The sequence below is a fragment of the Prionailurus viverrinus genome, chromosome A2 (assembly GCF_022837055.1).
Source record: "Prionailurus viverrinus isolate Anna chromosome A2, UM_Priviv_1.0, whole genome shotgun sequence".
Classification (NCBI taxonomy): domain Eukaryota; kingdom Metazoa; phylum Chordata; class Mammalia; order Carnivora; family Felidae; genus Prionailurus; species Prionailurus viverrinus.
In genome coordinates, this window is record NC_062562.1 from 168,606,345 (window position 1) to 168,626,354 (window position 20,010).

The window sequence follows — 20,010 nt, forward strand, 5'->3', positions numbered from 1 at the left end:
AAAAGCCTGAACAAGTCTGCACGAGGAATGAACGAAGGGCCACGCGGTTCCCCTCCTTTTTAGACAGTTAAAAAATCGCCTCCACGGACATCCGTTTGAGGAGGGAACATTCCATGCGTCGCTCGCCCTGGGCAGCCCGGCCTGCAGGGGCTTTGCGTGGGCAGCAGAAGCGGTTTCCCCACAAGTGTGAGCCAGCGTCGTTGCCCCCAAAGTCTTCCCCCGAAAGCTCTGAGGACCAGCCCAGGGGCCCCTGGAAACTTCTCAGGGCTGTCTGCACGTGACCCAGAAATGCCCTGCCCCCCGCGACCCAGCAGCCTGCGGTGGTAGAAATGTGCTTGTTAACGTGGTGGAGACACCCTCAAATACTGCCGAATGGAGCCTTCATCAGAGGAAGCCCGAGCTTACACTCCGTTCAGGCACAGAGGGGAGTCAACACGGTGACAGAATGCAGCCCGGAAGGGACAGAAAAGCAAGCGTGCTGGTTTTGAGGCTGTGACACGGAATTCCCTGTGTCATTTAAAACCCTTTTCGTAATCGAAAAATAAAACACAAAAATGCAAGAACTAGAAAGACAAACAAAAGCTCTAAACAAAACATCATGTTTTTCCAAGAACTTCCGGGAAGCCCCCTCCACCCCGACCGACGTGCTTCTGGAGGGGCAGAGGGACAGCAAGGCACAGGGACCGGCGAGGGGACACAAACACCAGTTAAGTCTTGATGACGTAGCACTTAACCAATGGGGGGCTTCACTATAATTTTACCATGGTTTTGGTCTTGGTATTCTGCATCTAGCACAAAGTCCAGAATCGCAAGAAACCATACGGACGAAAGAGAGGTCTTGAACAGGGACGGAAGCCTGCAGGGCGTTTCCCGGAATCGGGAAATAACTAACACGGCCGCAGGGTCATCTTTAGCGGGTGCTGGACAGAGACGGGGGCACGCTGAGACACCTGTGCGGGCGCTGGAGACACAGGCTCGTCAAATAAGTCTGTGGCTTCCGCTCGCCTTTACCTGACAGATTTGCAGAAGAAGAAAAGTCGCAATTTTATGAAGACTTACGACGAAAACCTGGATGGAAAGTGTTGATGATGAACACATTCTGTCCCGGAAAGGTTCTAATTCATCAACTGGGAGAAGTAAGCAGTCCTGTCCTCCTTACCTCTGACTAAACAGGAGGAGGGGAGGCGGTCTGTTTTCTGCGGGGCGTCGTCTAGCCCGACCTGGTGCTCGGGTGTGTGCGTGGGGCCCCAGACGCGGTCTTTGCGGGGGGACAAAGACGGGAGCCACGTGCGGCGACTCTGTGTTTCAGGCGGTCATTCTTCAGGCAGCCCGGCGAGCTTAAGCAAACGGTTTTATGAATCTTATCGCCTTATTTAACATCTTAAAAATCAAGGTTATGTGAGCACAGGTTAAGGTAGAAAGATGAAACTTACAAGCGATGGAAAATAATTGAGAGAATTACAGCATCTTTTCTACACGTGTACAGCCGTTAGTGTTTAAATTTAGGGCAGAGAAGTCATGGGTGAAAGCTGGGTTTCTCCTCTAATCGTGGGGGAGGGAGGCCACACCTGACGCCTACTTCAGAGCCCTGCCCCTGTGTTGGCCGTGCAGCTACGTATTCACTCATCACTGACATTGTTACCAGCATATCAGACCAGCCGGGGCATTTGTGTGCTCTGACCCAGCAAAGAGTCTGTCCTCACGGGGCTGGTTTCTTCTGCTGGAGAACGGGCCACATCCAAATAAACAAATATCACTAGAAAGGAAACTTCAGATAAGTGGAAAGCAGTAAGAACACAGGACACACACTTCATGGATCAATGAGGAGTAGCAGTTGTAAAGCACCTAGAATGTGCCTGCAGCATGTAAACATTCAAATACTTTAGGGGAAAAAAAAAAGAACACAGACATGAAAAGTGCTGTGAGGCGGGAGGCAGGGGTCCAGACCCCCCCGGAAGGGAGGTCCCTCTGAAAAACTGGTTCCCAAGTGCATCCCGTAAGCTGGGAAGGGCTCATCATATAAAAGTCGAGGGATAATACAGGGAGACAGAACAGCCAGGGTGAGGGCCCAGGGTGGGAAGGGGTCCGGCATGGTCCAGGGACAGAGAGAAGCCCAGGGCGGCCAGAGCAAAGGGAGTGAGGTGGGGTGGTGCCCGGGGCTGGATCCCGAGGGTGCCAGGTGGCCGTGGGCGAGCCTGAGGTCTGCGGTAAGAGCCGTGGGAAGCCACCGGCGCGTTTTAGGCAAAGGAGGTGCGTGACGGTAAAGATGGGTTTAAAACGTCGCTCTCACTACCGGCGGGGACCAAGTGCACAAGATGGGCCGTCTGCACTGGAGATTACAGGGGCTGGCGTTCGGGGACCACAGCGGCGGCAGAGGGCACAGAGAAACGGGCAGACGCGTCCCGTGTTCTGGAGGCGGAGCTGCCGAGATTCACTAACAGAGCAAATGAGAGGATTTAATCTGCTCATCTGATCATCCAACCTGTTCATCCTCGTGCTCCTGCATTTCTGCAACCCTTCACTTTGTCAGATATTCTGGAATTCGTTCAGCCCTTTGTCATACGACCACAGCGGAGAAAGGGCCCGCTGTGTTGGTCTGAGAAACGAGGTCATAGCCTTACTTTACCCAAAGTCAAAAGTCTAGGTAAAATCCGAAAAAGTGCATCAACATTCCTGATATTTCCAACAACCTCCGCGCTCTGGCCGCGTGGACAAAATGTTCAGATATTTGATAGCACTGCTTGGTTTTCGTCTTTGCAGGACAAAATCTCACTGAAGTCTGCCCAAAGCACCGCGGAAAATTAACGGCCAGTAGCTTCACCCAAAATTTAAAATGTAAAATCAACCGAACAACTAAACTAACCTGGAACCCTTCGATATCTGTATATGCAAATGAGGCCATTCTAAAACGCAGACAAAGGTATTCGAGCGTGTGCGCACCCACGAACACGAGCGCAGCTATGTTAGGAGCCCGTGATCGCCAGCCGTCACCCTAGTGAGCAAATTATGCCCTGGTAGGTTGGAAATACCGTGTTGCCTCCTTCAGACCGCCCGGGCTCCAGCTATTAAATTACTGCTACAATCATGAGCTGGTTCCCAGATGCCACAAAAAATTCCATGAGACATTCACAATCTGGAGCGGAGCGATAGGACCGGTGCATTAAAATACATTTTTTTATATTTTAAAGAATGAAAGCAAGAAGACATCGGGTTTGAGCAAACAAGAATTTTTAAGAGAACACGTCTGTACCGCACGGGGCGGAGGGGGGCAGCTCGGAACTTCCAAAGAAACACAACAGAGCCCGAGTCCCGCCTGTCCACCAGCCAGCGCAGGGCTCTAGAACGACCTTCAGCCCAGAACATATGTGGGATTTGCCGCAGGCCCTAGGAGGGACCGTCCCTCCCACACCAACCTTCCAGAGCGTCTAGAAGCCTGAACGTTGGCTTTCTCCTGTTCATAGCGACATGAGTTCTAACCAGATGGCGCTATAAACTTAGTGTTTTAGTCCCGCCATCAAGTCAGCGGGAAAAATCAGGACAACGAAATAAATGTAAGATACATTTTAGGAACTCCCAATAGGCCAATTATTTTTACCCCTTACAGTCTCTCCACTGTCTGGCGTGGAGCCTGGCACAGCCTTGGTGGTCAATAAATATTTGTCGTATGAATCCCGTCTTGAGAATGTGCGACAGCTCCACGGTTTCTAGCTCAGAGCCCCGCGCCGGGGGGTGGGGTGGGGGGGGGTGGGGGGGGACCCGCGAATTTACGGTGTTGCAGCCATGCAGCGTCTCCAATGAGATCTTTTGGGACAAACGGGCACCAGTGCTTCATGTAACAGTTTTCTCTAACAATATTTACTGTTCGTGATCTTACATCAAAGGGGCACCCAGAAAGGGGGGGGGGGGAAGGCACAGCTCTACACTGCTAAACAAATTTCCATTTCTTTTAGAATATGCTCCTAGACTTTAATTTTTCCAGCATTGGCTCTTTTCTCTGGCTGGCTTTCGGACTCCCTCACCTCTGCCGGGATATTTGGGAATATTGCGTAAGCCATTCCTGGAATGCATGAGCACCTCTGGATCCTATAAAATATTCATTCGCTTTCAAAAATGTTTGCACCCTGCTGTCAACGGGGGCAAATTCATACGGAGTAGCAGAAAATGGCGATTTTAATGGCAAAGGCTTTCCTCAGACCTCTCCTTCCGCTAAAACATTTTCTTCAAAATTATTTTCGTACGGAAGATGAACAATTTCAACATTAGCTGCTAATCCCCTTTCATTTAAAACTCTGCTGATAAAATCCTTTGCTTGTCATTCAAAGAGTAAGTAATAATTATAGATTTGAGGGTTCCATCTCTGGCTTCATTAATGGTGAATTGCGTGGAAGTCTGAGGCGTAAGTCTGCTTTGATACATCTCAAAATGCAATTTCCACAGCTTCCCTGGGCTATGTACAATTAATTATACAGTTAATAAGGGAACTGTGTTAATGAAAGGCACATTATTCATCCAGACCACCTGCCTTTACCAAATATCTTTTGTGTGTTTCTGTAATTTTGGTCTACAGACAGTAAGAGCAACAACCCCCTCCCCCAGCCCCACAACTGACGATGCGGCGATTTAAAACATGGGTCCGCTCCTCTGCAGCTTCTTCAATTAACACAAGTCTAAAGAAAACCACCATTCCATTTTAACCTACTTCTGCTAATTTCCGCCTTCTAAACGTTTAAATAAAATGTCTGCCCGTGGCGTCTGAAACTCTCGAAAGAGCTGTCTTCTAAGCAAGCACTTACTCCTAAGGTGTCTGACTTTCATCAACGGGACATCGCCTTTCCGAGAGATGGAAAGTCAGGAGGACGCGCACGGGAACAAGAGCCCCCGACGGGCCCCCTCGCTCTCGCCTCACCGGCCTGAAGCCTCCGTGTTTGGCAATAAGTAAATCATCCCATCTGTAAAATCAAAGTTTGACTACAGTTTAGCGCAGGAAACCGGCGTTACCTTCCACAAAGCAAGTTGATGTCCCCGAGCCTTTGATGTGCAATAGAAACCCGAACAGTGGGACTGGAAAAGGAAGCTGTCTGATAAAGCTACATCTCTATTTACTTCTCACAGATTACCCGAACAAGAGGAAAGAATGTGTTTGCAAATCGTTTCACAAGTTTCTATCCATATAAATCAATACACGGTCTTTATTAAACGAGAAGATAAGAATTTGATTTCAGCCGCAACCGTGTCCCTTTGACAGACGAAAAATACTTTAAGCCGTAAGTTCTTCAGGAATCCCATCAATGCACAAAATTCGGCTGGAAAGCAACCTTGGATTCCAAAGCGCTGATGGGAAAGTCAGGGCTACGAGAGGGAAAACGAGTCATGGAAATGCAGGCCTAAGAAAACCAAACCCTGAAAAGGCCTCCTGTTCACAAGTTCCAGCAGGAACACAGGCTGTCTCAAATCAGCAACATCCGCTGTCCCCTCTGGCGCTGTGGGGAGCTGATGGGTGACACCCGGCGGACGTGGTGTCGTGGAGAAATCAGGGTGGCTCGTGGGTTGTGTCTCCACCGGCGTTCCGTGACTCAGGCTGGCTCCTCAAAGTGCTTCCGAAGCGGTTTCTGAAGAGCTGTTTTTCCCTGCCGCGTGCCAGCAGATGCACGTGTCTGGGTGGCCGTCCCCCCCTCCCCCCCCCAAATGGATGATCAATCCAAATGGCCAATTCCAAGTCCTGGTCACAGAAGCGGACTCTCTCCTCCAAGACCCAACACCGCTACCCTCCCTCACCTGACGTGAGAGTGCCCGAGGGGGTCGTTTTCGTTTTCGCTGGGAGTGGACAAGAGCGGCTGCAGAGGGGAGGCCCCAGGAGAGGAGAAGGAGGGACCCTGTCTCCCAGCAGCCCAGACGGCCCCGCCCCGGAGCAGTGGGCCTCCCCTAAGAAGCACTTTGTTCTCCTTAGGACTTGATGACTGTCTGATGGGGTGCTGAGGGAGAATGAAGAATTCCAGTGAGTCAGTGGAGGGCACCCCAGAGAGCCTCACAGACGGAACGTTCTCTCCGTATCCAGATGGGAGGTGCCGGGTTCTCAGCATTTACGAGAAAACACCCGCGGAAATTCTGAAGTGCTCACAGACACCAGGGCCGTTTGGTTTTTAATTTCCTAAAGCAACAGGCTACCTGCTGTGAGCAATAAACGGGGGGGGGGGGGGGGGGCAGGAAACACAACACTTGTCTTCCCTTCGCTCTTGGGGGGATGAGGCCCGAGGCCCCGGCGCTCCCCCACCCTGTGGACGTGGACGGAAGCGGGGGCTCGGGCCTCAGCTTCCGTGACCAGCACTTGGCTGGCAAGCATTCTTTTCTCGGTGCCTCTGAAAGGAGGAGCTCCAAGGTGAGAAGGGAAGTGAGCCGATCTCCCAGAAATTACCTTCCCCTTTTAGCGTGAAAAGCTAGAGATAATCAGACTATCAACTATACTTTTCATCTTCTTCCAGCTCAACTGCCGATCGTGCGGGGACTGCCTGCCTTATACGCCCCCAGGTTCTCGGGGGCTGACGGGGGAAGGGAGCGTGCTGTCGGCTGTCCCCCGCCTGCTCTCTGTCCCCGCGCAGCACAGCCACGGAGCCCGGAGCCACCCCTGCCACCAGCTGCCTTCATCGCCGCCGCCACACGCGTGCCACCTGGGACTCCTCCGCGGCCACCAGCCGTCAGCAAGCAGGGTCCACCGGGCTGTCCGCCCCACCCGCCGGCCGGGGCTCCCTGCAGCGCGCACAGACAGACGGGCGTGCAAGCGTTTCTGGAGCGAGGTCGCCCCTTTGCCAGCAGACAGGAAAGTGGGGGAACCGGCCTGCGTGAGGGCACTGCCTGGCTTCTTTTGACACCAGGTCGCCACCTTTAGATGACTTTCCTTATTAGCAGGACATAAAGCTCGTTCTCAGGTGCGACTGTCGAGGTGACGTGAAGTCAAATGGCAGCGCACCATTCGCTCTGTGTGCCCTTCGTTTAAGCCGCATTAAGTCTTCTGGCCCCAGAGACATGAAGGGTGAGTTGACCCGAAGAGCCTCCCCTACGAGACGTGCAGAAATGTTGGACAGACGGCAGAGTCAGCCTTTCACAAGGTTAAGGGAAACCCTCGGACATCCAGAATGAAGAGCAGGTCAAGTGGGAAGCTCATGACCTTGAGGGAGAGCAGGGCAGACGATTTCCTGGACCTAAAACCCAGGGTCTTGGGTTTTTCTGTCTGTTTGGGGTCTTGGGGAAACCCTGCCGGGCAGGAGGGAAGGAGGTGGATGTGGGAGCCCCCCCGCCCCCAGGAACCCCAGAAGACCCCATTCCCAGGGGAAGGGCCTGCTCATGCCACAACGAAGCGTATCTGTTCCCACCTGGATTCAGAATGGGAAGGCGTTTGGACCACAGGCCTCATCGAGGACTGAGGCTGGAAGTTACAGTATGTGGGTGGTCTGAAAATCTCCAGGTAAGGAATTGATAAAAAGATGGTCCTGGTTTAACGGTAGTCCAGGGTGTCTGGCCAAGGGACCTCAGAATCTCTCTCGAGTTAAACACCCCCAGTGCGGCTATACAAAATTATGAGAGATAGAAATTACAGAACCCACCAGACAAGAAACCCTCATAAGCAAGTCAGCAAACACATCAAAGAGCCCGATCAGATTCATAAGAACCTGGATGATAGAAGCATTAGATAGAAACAACCAAGGGGCAGCTGGGTGGCTCAGTCGGTTGAGCGTCCAGCTTCGGCTCGGGTCATGATCTTGCGGTCTGTGAGTTTGAGCCCCGCGTCGGGCTCTGTGCTGACAGCTCAGAGCCTGGAGCCTGCTTCGGATTCTGTGTCCCCTTCTCTTTCTGCCCCTCCCCCACTCATGCTCTGTCTCTCTCTGTCTCAGAAATAAACATTAAACAAAATTTACAAAAAAAAGAAACAATCAAATAATGCATTTATAATGACTGAAGATATTGCAGTGAGGATCGACAGTGTAAGAACAGATTCAAAAAAGAATAAATAGAACAAGTACAAATGAAAAATATACTCCTTGTAATTATTAATGCAGTGGATGGGTCACATGTCGATTAGACACTGTGGAAGAGAAAGACTGCAAATTGGATAACAGACCTGAGGAAGTCGCCTGGGGGGCAGGACAGAGGGACAACGAGAGGAAATGTGGAAGAGACGGGAGGCCACGGGACACCCTATGTGCTCCCACCAGAGGAGAGAACACAGATGGTCACATGTAAATTGTGAATGGCTGGTCATTTCTGAGAACTGATGTAAGATCGGGACTGTCCAAGGTAGGCACACAGTAAAGCCAGAGCAAAATAAGAATAAAATAGGTCTGCACCCAGACAGGGCCCAGGGAGATCCCGGAACAACAAAGCTGTAGGGTTCAGGAAGAAAGTAGAGTGAACCCCAAAGGAGCGGCCATTGGGCCAGTCGCAAACAGCCTTCTCAACAGCTGTGGTGTCAAAGAAAACAGCATTTTTAAAGTAATGAGAAAAAATTAACTAGAATTTGACCGTTGGCTAATCTATTATGCAAGTGTGAGAGCTAATTAAAATCATTTTCAGGCAAACGCATCAGAGAACACTGGTCTTGACCCTGTCGGTCCCCGGCTCTCTGGCCCACATGTTCTCTCACCTTCCGGTGAGCGGACACAAGGAAGAGAAGAAGTGAATACATGGCCATCGCTTTTCCTGTTCAAGAAACGGTAGCGGTTGCATAAGGATCAAGCACAAACCCACATGCGGTGTGTGGCCCGTGTGTGTGTGCTAGCCTCCTCTGTCACCCACTGCTGGCTCCAGTCCTGGGCACTGACTTGGGGACTCTGACAAGGGGTCCCCTTGCCCACTCTGTCTCCCGCCCACCCCAGAGCGCTGCTCCCTCCTTGACCAAGACGGCGCCCGGAACCCCTCGGGGCCAGCGCCCCTCCTCAGTCTCCCCCGCCACCCCACACCTTCATGAAGGATGAAAAGACTTCTGGCGAAAGAGCACGATTTGGCATTTGGCCACGCCCAGTGTTTCCTAGATATTAACCCCTCTCCGCTTCAGATAGATGGTAAACTTCTCAGGGGCGAGACACGTACCATCTGTTTCTCTTGGGCATTCGGACAATTTAATTCACGGCCTGGTGTATGTGAGAGCTGAGCTAGATGCTGAGGATACACAGGTGGGCAAAAGTCAGTGAACGCTCGCCCACGTGTGGCTTATTTGTGGAACCATGGGTTTCGCGCAATTTCAAAAACTGCTTCTTACATATTGTTAATTTTGCACACTGATTTGTACATAACAACCCCATTACCCCATCCTGGGCCTGCAGGGCTCCTGCCGCCTTTCCACTCCCCTGACCCTGTCTGCACATCTGGAAGGTCTACGGGCAACCAAAGGGGCCGGAAGGACACATATCTTCTTGTGGCTTTTCCTGCCAGGTTGATCTGGGGGAAGACCGAGGAGGTCACTGCACACTCAGGAAATATTTCCCGTGAACATATATATGAATAAACACGTTCCACACCCTACTTTGGGTATCAGTTTTAATTTCTTCGCCTCACAGACTTACTAATTATCAAATTTAGCATTTGATTATTTAATTCAACAAATATAATTGGACACCTGACTTTACTCACGATGTTTTACCCAATTTACTCATGACAAGAAATCCTAACAAGCTGGGAAAACGTTCTAGCATCATCCTAGCATTTTAAACAGTAAAGCAGATTTTTAAAAATAACAAGGCAAATCACACCCCCCCCCATCAAAAGTACAATAAATAACCCACTCCCCACAATAAAGACTGAACAACAGAAGAGACAGTCCCTGTCTTGTGTCAAAACCAAGCTACTGAGAGTGGCCAGTGTCCCAGCTGCCGAAGGAGCCTCTGGGCACCTCAGGAGCTGGCCATGGGGTGGGGGGCAAGCACTGTTTCAGCCATGCAGACATGGAGCCCTGTCCCCCCCACTCCAGCAGTGAGGGAACCTCGGGAGGAGACACAGGTGATCTCTCTGACACAGAGCACTTGGCCCTGGGGGCCCAGCACCCTGAACACCTGGCTGAGTCATGCCCCACCCTGTGAGACCCTTCCACAGAGTGGGTGGTCATGACCTGTCCCTCCCACGCTGAGCACCTGTCCCCAGGGCCAGTTCTTGGGTAGAAACCGGTCAGGCCTGATGTAAGAACTGTCATGTGCTGTTTGTAAATGCATGAACACTCCCTGGCCACCTCCCTTCCCAGGGAGCCTCTTGGGGACCTGCCTCCTCTCACAGTTACGGGGACGGGCAGGAGGGTGAGGCTCGGACAGGGGAACAGAGCCGTGCCTGCAAGCCGGTGGAGACGTGAACGGTTTGCGAGTCTCTCCCTCAGGTCCCGGGCCAGTGCTGGGGCCGGTGGGGGTGGGGGTGCGACAGTATTACCACTCGCTCAGTCCCCACGGTGCACGGAGGAAGCGACGGGAGAGACAGGGGCCTGTCATTGCTTCAAGCTGCAGGACACGGGGTAGTTCAGGCACCAGCCCTTGTCATGGGCTCACTGCGCCCCCCACATTCCTGTGCAGAAGCCCCAACCCCCTGACTCAGGACGCAGCCGTATTTGGAAATGAGGCCTTAATGCGGCGATTAAGGTGAAGCGAGGTCGGCGGGAGGGCTCCGATCTGGTGTGACTAGTGTCCTGATAAGAAGAGGGGGTGAGGACACAGACACACAGAGGGACGGCCGGTGAGGACACGGGAGAAGACGACGTCCACGCGTGGGGACGGAGGCCCCGGGGGGCAGCCAGCCCCGCCCACACCGTGATCTCCGACTCCCAGCCTCGGGGACTATGTGCCGGTACCAGTGTGTTGCTGACCCCAGGACAGGTCCCTTGAGCCCAAAGACCCCACGGCAGCCAGGCCCTCGTGCCCCTTCAGGCTCCTCTTACTGATGTCACCACACAGGATGCCCCCTGGCCGGCTCACAGCACTGGCCCGCGATTCTTACGCACGGGAAACACCGTCCTGAGGCATTGAGCCTGCCCACTGGGTAGCTCAGTGTGACTTTTCAGACGGTTCTTTTCTGTTCTCACTGAAACGTATCCACATCGGGCGTTGTCAGTGTGCCTCTCTCTCAGAGGGCCTCATCGGCGCACAGAGGAGGGACGAGGGTGACGCGGTGTCACCACGAGGTCGAGTCCGGTGAACTCTCGTTGGTGTCCGTGGTTCGTACCATGAAAACGTGCGGCACGTCTACGCGGCGGGCGGTGGCAGCCCTCGAGGGACACTTCTGGAAGGAAGGGCGCGTAGCGCCCAGATGTAGGAAAGGTTGCCGTATCTCACGCACAACAAGAGAAGTGGAAATTAAAGCCGCTTTTGAGCAGCCTTCCCATGCAGCGGTGGGAAAGGTGAAGGCCGGCCAGTGCCCAAGGCCGGGGGCGTCCGGGGACACAGGCACCGTGTGCGTCATGGTTGGTGGGACGGTCCATCGGTCAGACGTTTTGGCAGGAAGTCTGCCAACATCTCTCAAGATAAGCGGGAGGCATCCTGGGTGACCCAGGGTCTTGCGGAAATTGAGCCTACGATTCCTTTCACGCGGGCTGTGTGCTTGGAACATTCGCGTGCGAAAGCTGCCCGCTACCCTCAGCAGGATAAAACAGAGAAACTGCTGGACATCGAGTCACGGAAAACTACGGGACTGTACGAGTGGTGGCTCCGGGGGAGGGGCCGGCCACCGTCACCGTGAGGACAGTGGCCACCGAGCCGCAGGTGCTGGCCCGGGGCTCCAAGGGCAGGGCCACGGGAGGAGGGCCGCCAGGAGCCACAGAACCAGGTCTTTTTAGGAAGACCGGCGGGTGCCGGTTCTCCAGATGAAGGTGCCCGAGGCCCTGCTCCATCCCGCCGGCTCCCCATGCGCGTGTCCTGGGTGGGCAGGGGACTCGCGACACCCTTGGCTGGTGGGAGGCAGCGGGTCAGAGGGGAGTCTGGAGTGGATGCAGGCATACAGGGGGTGGTGCAGGTGGAGTGCTGGGTGTGGCGGGAGATGCGGGGGGCACCCACCTCCCACCTCTCCCCTGCGCATGTGTCCCTTCTCCCCTGCGCACATCTCCCCTCTCCCCTGCGCACACGTCCCTTCTCCCCTGCACACACATCTCCCCTCTCCCCTGCCCCCCTCCCCCTTCCCCTGTGCACACATCTCCCCTCTCCCCTGCGCACACATCTCCCCTCTCCCCTGCACACACATCTCCCCTCTCCCCTGCGTGCACATCTCCCCTCTCCCCTGCACACCTCCCCCCCTCCCCTGTGCACATCTCCCCTCTCCCCTGCGCACACATCTCTCCTCTCCCCTGAGCACATCTCCCTTCTCCCCTGTGCACACATCTCCCCTCTCCCCTGTGCACACATCTCCCCTCTCCCCTGCGCACACATCTCCCCTCTCCCCTGTGCACACATCTCCCCTCTCCCCTGTGCACACATCTCCCCTCTTCCCTGCGCACACATCTCCCCTCTCCCCTGTGCACACATCTCCCCTCTCCCCTGCACACCTCCCCCCCTCCCCTGTGCACATCTCCCCTCTCCCCTGCGCACACATCTCTCCTCTCCCCTGAGCACATCTCCCTTCTCCCCTGTACACACATCTCCCCTCTCCCCTGTGCACACGTGTCCCCTCTCCCCTGCGCACACGTGTCCCTTCTCCCCTGTGCACACATCTCCCCTCTCCCCTGTGCACACGTGTCCCTTCTCCCCTGCGCACACATCACCCCTCTCCCCTGCGCACATCTCCCCTCTCCCCTGCGCACATCTCCCCTCTCCCTGCACACACATCTCTCGTCTCCCCTGTGCACACATCTCTCCTCTCCCCTGAGCACATCTCCCTTCTCCCCTGTGCACACATCTCCCCTCTCTCCTGTGCACACGTGTCCCTTCTCCCCTGTGCACACATCTCCCTCTCCCCTGCACACCTCCCCCCTCCCCTATGCACACATCTCCCCTCTCCCCTGCCCACCTCCCCCCTCCCCTGTGCACACCTCCCCCTCTCTCCTGCGCACCTCCCCCCTCCCCCGTGCACACATCTCCCCGCTCCCCTGCCCCTCTCCCCCCTCCCCCCTCCCCTGTGCACACATCTCCGCTCTCCCCTGTGCACTTCCCCCCTCTCCCCTGCGCACCTCCCCCCTCCCCTGTGCACACATCTCCCCTCTCCCCTGTGCACACATCTCCCCTCTCCCCTGCGCACACATCTCCCCTCTCCCCTGCGCACACATCTCCCCTCTCCCCTGCGCACACATCTCCCCTCTCCCCTGCGCACACATCTCCCCTCTCCCCTGCGCACACATCTCCCCTCTCCCCTGCGCACACATCTCCCCTCTCCCCTGCGCACACATCTCCCCTCTCCCCTGCACACACATCTCCCCCCTCCCCTGTGCACATCTCCCCTCTCCCCTGCCCACCTCCCCCCTCCCCTATGCACACATCTCCCCTCTCCCCTGCCCACCTCCCCCCTACCCTGTGCACACCTCCCCCCTCTCTCCTGCGCACCTCCCCCCTCCCCTGTGCACACATCTCCCCTCTCCTCTGCGCACACATCTCCCCTCTCCCCTGCACACACATCTCCCCTCTCCCCTGCGTGCACATCTCCCCTCTCCCCTGCACACCTCCCCCCCTCCCCTGTGCACATCTCCCCTCTCCCCTGCGCACACATCTCTCCTCTCCCCTGAGCACATCTCCCTTCTCCCCTGTGCACACATCTCCCCTCTCCCCTGTGCACACGTGTCCCCTCTCCCCTGCGCACACGTGTCCCTTCTCCCCTGTGCACACATCTCCCCTCTCCCCTGTGCACACATGTCCCCTCTCCCCTGCGCACACGTGTCCCTTCTCCCCTGTGCACACATCTCCCCTCTCTCCTGTGCACACCTGTCCCTTCTCCCCTGTGCACACATCTCCCCTCTCCCCTGCGCACACATCTCTCCTCTCCCCTGAGCACATCTCCCTTCTCCCCTGCGCACACATCTCCCCTCTCCCCTGTGCACACATGTCCCCTCTCCCCTGCGCACACGTGTCCCTTCTCCCCTGTGCACACATCTCCCCTCTCTCCTGTGCACACGAGTCCCTTCTCCCCTGTGCACACATCTCCCCTCTCCCCTGCGCACCTCCCCCCTCTCCCCTGCGCACACGCCCTTCTGCAGCCACCAAACCTACAGCAGGTTGCTCCTCCTTTGTCCCTGGCAGGAAGCCTGCAGTCCCTCCCCGTGTTGGGACGTGCATTTTTGTGCACTCATCCCAGCACTCGGTCTCGTCGCCCTCACCTGGGAAACGGGGCTGACGTCGGCTCCCCCCTCACGGGGTCTGAGCAGCGGCTGCTGTGTGAATGTTCAGTGATGCCCATTCCTGCCCCGTACTCCGAGGGCGAAGGAAATCACACTGCAGATTCACCTTCAACGTGGGCGGAGATGTATTTTTAAGAGACCATCCAGCACCGTTTTCCTGAATTCGGTTTTCTATTCCTTCGGTCGTAATGGGGACAGCACCAAGCCAACTTTCCCTCCGTGTCCCCGCTCCCTGGGCACCAGTCCCCAGCTTTCCAGCCTGTACAAAAGGCCACTGAGGCTGGGGTAGACGCGTCCTGGCCGCTCCTGGCACACTCTCGCGTGTGTGCGTCCCCTGTTACACCTGCTTCACGGAGGCACCTGTGTCCTGGGGACTCCGGGGACAGTGACCTGTTCTTGGCACCTACTGCGCAGCCATGCTCCTGCGTCCGAGAGCAAATGTGATATGGAGAGGGTCCTTTTTAACAGCTAAGTTCAAAGGCGATGCCTTCCCTCACAGCGTCTCCCCTGTCTCTCCTCACACGTTCAAGACACGGTGATGTTTACAGTAGTTCCCTGACTTCCCCGTCACTTGTTTTTCAGAGCCCTGCATGTAGCCCTGAGGGCACACCGCCCTGTTCCCCTGCAGACACTCAGAAGCCAGCCAGGCTCCTCCCTGCCTGTCTCCCTCCTCCCGGATGCCCCTTCCTTCTGCGAATATCACGAATATCACCGCGCCCTGACTGGCTCAAGCTTGTGGGACCCAGACCCAGCACCGCCTCCCTCGGCGCCACGAAGCCTGGGGTCCACAGACCGGCCTCCCAGGACCCCTTTCTTGAGCCGACCCTTCGGTGCCCCAGCAGGGCAGTTCTGATGCCCCTGGTCTGAGGAGGAAGACCAGCTCGTTGGGTGGAGTGTTTATTTCTAGAGTTCTCTTCCCATGGCTTCCAGGCAGGAGATCACAGCGCCTTGCACAGGCAGCCCTGGATGCTACAGCAGAAAGTGACCAGGAGACCAAGAGGGGACTCCTTCCCCAGCTGAGCCTGCGTCCCCCAGGCGAGCCTCACCCTAGGCCGACTTGCTTCCCAGGAGAGCCCCGCCCTCACGTGGGCCCCGCCCTCAGTGGGCCCCGCCCCCAGGCGAGCCCCGCCCCCAGGCGAGCCCCGCCCCCAGGTCCGCTGCTCCTGAAGGTGCTCTGACGCGAGGATCGACATTTGGCTTAACTTCCCGTGGCACTTACGCCTTCAAACGTGCGTCCCATCCTTGGCTGAAGAAAACGTTCCGATTTTGCACACTGGCCGCAGGTTGTAGTGACAAGTATGCTCTCCAGATAACTTGGCCCTTCCTACCTTGTGGGGTGCTCCTTGCTCCCGCCTTGTGCAAACGTAAACAGCCCTGCTGTGGATTCCATTCTAACCGTAAGGCAGAATGTCACCACTGCCTGAGGTGTGGGGAGCGGCGGAATATCCGAACGGTTGGCGCCTGGGATTTGCCTGGACCCCGCATAATTTATCTGATGGTCTTTGAATCCTTCGCGTGTAGTTCAGGAAGATCATCGTGTAGCTGTCTGATAAACACTGAAGTTTCCTTACGGAGGGTCGAGTTGACTGATCACCGCAGAATTATCTTTCTTGTAGGCTTAATGAGTTAGAAGGTCAGGCGTTCCGGCGCCTTCCTGAGGTTCTGACACACGCAGGTGTCTACAGGCTGTGCTTGGGAGGGGGAGGGCCATTTGTGAACCAATAATGGAGCTCCAGTTACTGTTGGCCATGACTCTGGTCCAGCCAGAGTGTGCTCCATGGCCTTCCCCATTCCCTATGGGAACGGACTACGGTTTCAGCGCCTAAAAGAGGAATCATTTTATCTGCTTTTAGTGAGTGAGAAGTTTTGTAAAAATGCTAAGTGGTTCACTTATGCCAATGGCCCCAGGCCTCTGGGCTCTGCACAGGGGAAGTGCTTGGGATGAAGATAAGTGTGTGTTCGGGGGGGGGGGGGGGGGGGAGGAACGATGACACAGGGCCTGAACCCACGTGTCAAGCCGGGTCAAGGCGGAAGGAAGGACGACACAGGGCCTGAACCCACGTGTCAAGCCGGGTCAAAGGACAGTCAGGACTCCTGCATGAGGCAGCAAGTGCTGAGAGCCCCGTGCACAAGCAGGTGGACTGAGCACAGACCGTGTTTCCACCAAGGGTCAGGACGTGGGAGGAAAGCCTGGGCAGGAACCAGGAGCGGGGATGTGGGAGGGGCGGGCTGGCTACCGGAGCCCCTCCCAGGAGGCGGGTCGTTGAGGAAGAAGGTTCTGGTCAGGAAGGGGAAGGGACCTCCCCGGTTACCCAACTGCAGTTCCTTGATCTTGGACGTCCAACCCCCAGGATTCTGGAAGACACATTTCTGTTGTTACGGCCCCCAGTTTGCGGTATTTTGTTGTGGCAGTCGGAGCGGACTAAGGTGCCGGCTTTCTGGGGGTCTCACCAGCCTATATTATCGATGAACAGACAAGGAAACTGTCCGCAAAATTAAGTGTTTAAAGACAGCCGACACAACTTTCGGGGCCCGTCCCACGCTGACACTGGGGACGTAGACCAGACCATGAAAACCACTGCCCTGATCTGGGGGTGTGTCGGCCGCCGCACAGGGCTCTGCTTCTCATTGCCCGAATCCGAATCCGAATCCGGGAGGAGAGCAATGGCTAGCGGCTTAGCGCGTCAGCTCTACAAGCAGGAAATAGGAGGCGGTGTCCCACCTTCAGAAGAAAGCCATTACGTAAGAGGGGCTGAATCAGGAACAGTTCTCTTAGACTCAGACACAGCCTCTCCGCGCACGGGCCTCGAGGACGACACTCGGTTTGGGAAGAGACAGGACAGGGACAGATTCGTCCCCCGACACACAGGAGGGAGGGTCCCACGGTGGGGGCTTCCGCTCCAGGGTCTCCAGGGTCTCTTCTCACGAAAGAGCTGGGCTCTGAGCCCCCGCCTCTGCCCCCAGGCACTTTTAATCAGAAGCAGGAGGGGAGGGACATTTGTCTACCCAAGCCAGACGCTGGTCTGGACGACAGCAGGGCACACAGTAGGCACCCACTGAAAGCAAGACAACCAGGATGGAATCCCGAGTAGGTGTGTGGGGGCCACGCGGTCTAGGCAGAAGACTGGGAAGACCCCGGCATCCGCACATCCTCATCCTGCCTTAAACGAGGAGGACTGGGTCAGCGGAGCCCGGACATCCTGGGTCTTCGTCTCCGGCCGGCCAGCTGCCCGACACGGTCAGGTTTGTTGCTGACGGTTCTGAAGCGGCCGGGTGTGTGACGGATGGGACGCAGGGGCGTCGTAAGCCCCGCCCTCCCCGCCCCCACTCGCTCCCCTCCTGGCGGACGTGGGCACGGCCCTTCCCGACAGCACGGACGGCGGGCCTTACCAGGACCATGTGGCCGGTGGAGATGTCCATGTGGGGCTGCACCGGCTCCTCCGACCAGGATGACGTGCTGCTCCGGGCGGAAGGGCTGGGCATCGGCCCGTCGCTGAACTGGGACGAGACGCTGTTGATGCGGGTCGTGTGCGGGCCCTCCGGGCGCTCCGACGTGCGCGTGGCCATGCGCTGCCGGCACAGCTCCTGGGGGACGGTGAGGGCAGGTTAGTATGGCCTCCCCCCCCCCCCCGAGCCCTGCCCGGCCCGAGAGCCGAGGGGCACGTGGGGCTCTCCCCTGCAGCCATGCACACGCGCACACAGATCACACACACGGATGCGCACACCCGGCCACACACGCACAGACACATAAATACTCAATACGCAGACATGTACACAGACAGATACACACATATAGGTGGGTACACATGCCCACGAGACACAGATACACACACAGATTCAGGCAAAAGGGCCACTGGACCGAGCCCTGCGGCGACACTGGACCACCCGCAGAACCATGCCACGTGCAGGCTGAGCCAGGCATCTTTCTTTCCTCTTCAGAAGATGGGTCGCAGAGGCAGAGAAGGGTGTGCGCTGTGCTCTCAGCTTGGTGCCATGGTCAGGCGTTGGGGGGAACCGCCTCTGTGTGGTTCTTCCCGTTTTTCCCCAAACGATGCCCAAACGGATAAGAGCCCCCACAGGAGATAATAAACACACGTAATAATCACATACGAAAAGGGAAGTATGCGGTTCATGGAAAAGGGTTTGCTTCCTTGACCAGACCCCCAAAGACAGAGTTTCCAGATCTAAAGGAAAATCTCGGGACAACGGCCAAACGGAGCTTATGTCTGGCCACCGCAGGGTCCTCGCCGTCGCCACGCAGGGCGGACACGGCGCTCAGAGACGGGGGCGCCTGGTGGAGTCGCTCGCTAGCTGCTGGCTGTCATCGGACAGTCGGCCGGGACGCCCCCCACTTCTCACTAGCACAATAACCGTGCAAGGGCTCTGGCGTCACGATCTCACGAATTCCATCCTTTGCTCCCTGAAAATATCACTGTCACTTGAGCCATCAAAATAAAATGATATCGAGAGAAAGTCTGTAAGGGAATCTGAGCCCAAGAGGGGAATTAAACACGCATTCACGGGACAAGACGCCGGGGAGCGGCAGGGCTCCCGCGTGCTCCCCCTTCCCGGTGCTGGTGCCCAGCCGTCCCTACCAGCCCCACGCACCAGGGCAGTGGCTGATGCCCACAGAACGCTCACACGTTTTCCTGAACCTTCCACGTGGTTGCCATCTTCCTCAGTGTTAGAGAGCTTCAGAAGGCCGCCGCCACCGCAGAGAAGGGACCTCTCTGGGCGCAGCTCCCCGGGGGAGGCACGGCACACGGGCCTGGAGCTGGGTGGCCGCGCCGCTGGGACAGGTGCGCTGAGGGGAGCCCCACGGGCCACAGCGCACCAGCCCTCTGCTGGCCAGAGCCGTGGGTCTCGGGGAGCAGGGCTGTGGGGGTCCCGAGGAGCGGGGGTAACAATCTTGAAAACAAACCAACAAGCCCCAGACACAACGGGTTATTTTAATAAGGTGGGTGGTGTCAGTAACCCCTTCTTTCCCGTGGGTGAAGTTCACCCGCAAGAATAAGCAGTACGTCCGACCGAACCTCAAGGCCACGCCACCGCAGGCCAGGAGAGCGCCAAACGTTCCTCCAGGAAGGAGCACCCCTGGGGAGGAAGGCTCGCGATGGCTGCGGTTTGGTCACTAAGAGACAAACGTCACAGCAGCTAGGTGACCCCCCAGGACTGTGCGGGGATCGGGGACGACCACTCTCTCTCTCTGCTCGAGGGAGACCGCGCAATCTCGGGCGGACGGGCACACCACGCGAGGTCTCCGGCTCGAGTGTTTCCACTTTAAAAACGGAAGTACTCATCTTGTGACCGTGAGAGGCCCGTGCGGTGGCCGCCGGAGAAAGTCTTTGGTCATTCCTCAGCAGGTGGTGCGGATGTCAGTGCCACAGAAAGGAACAGTTCCAAGGGCCCAGCGAGTTCAAAGATATTTCTAAAGAAACCGCAGAATTTTGGAGTCGGAAGAGGCAGCAGATCGCCGGTGAGACCTCCTCTCTTGGCAGGCGACCCAGCGGCTGGCCGGAGGCTCCGGGGGGAGCTCTGGGGGCTGCGACCTGGGCCCAGCTCGCTGCAGCGCTACTCAGTGCTGGCGCTCCTGGTAGGTCTTTCTTGAAAACAACGCATGGGGCGCCTGGGTGGCGCAGTCGGTTAAGCGTCCGACTTCAGCCAGGTCACGATCTCGCGGTCCGTGAGCTCGAGCCCCGCGTCAGGCTCTGGGCTGATGGCTCAGAGCC

The 20,010-nt window shown here is 56.6% G+C and overlaps 1 protein-coding gene across 2 annotated transcripts in view; it reads right to left on the reverse strand.

Moving 5' to 3' along the window:
* PTPRN2 (protein tyrosine phosphatase receptor type N2) overlaps nt 1–20,010 on the reverse strand; it is an 805,972-nt gene that overhangs the window by 64,885 nt on the left and 721,077 nt on the right. For both annotated transcript variants that reach the window (XM_047850353.1, XM_047850352.1), the window contains one exon: nt 17,672–17,866. In XM_047850353.1, coding sequence (XP_047706309.1) covers nt 17,672–17,866 — 195 coding nt within the window. The remainder of the gene's footprint in view (nt 1–17,671; nt 17,867–20,010) is intronic.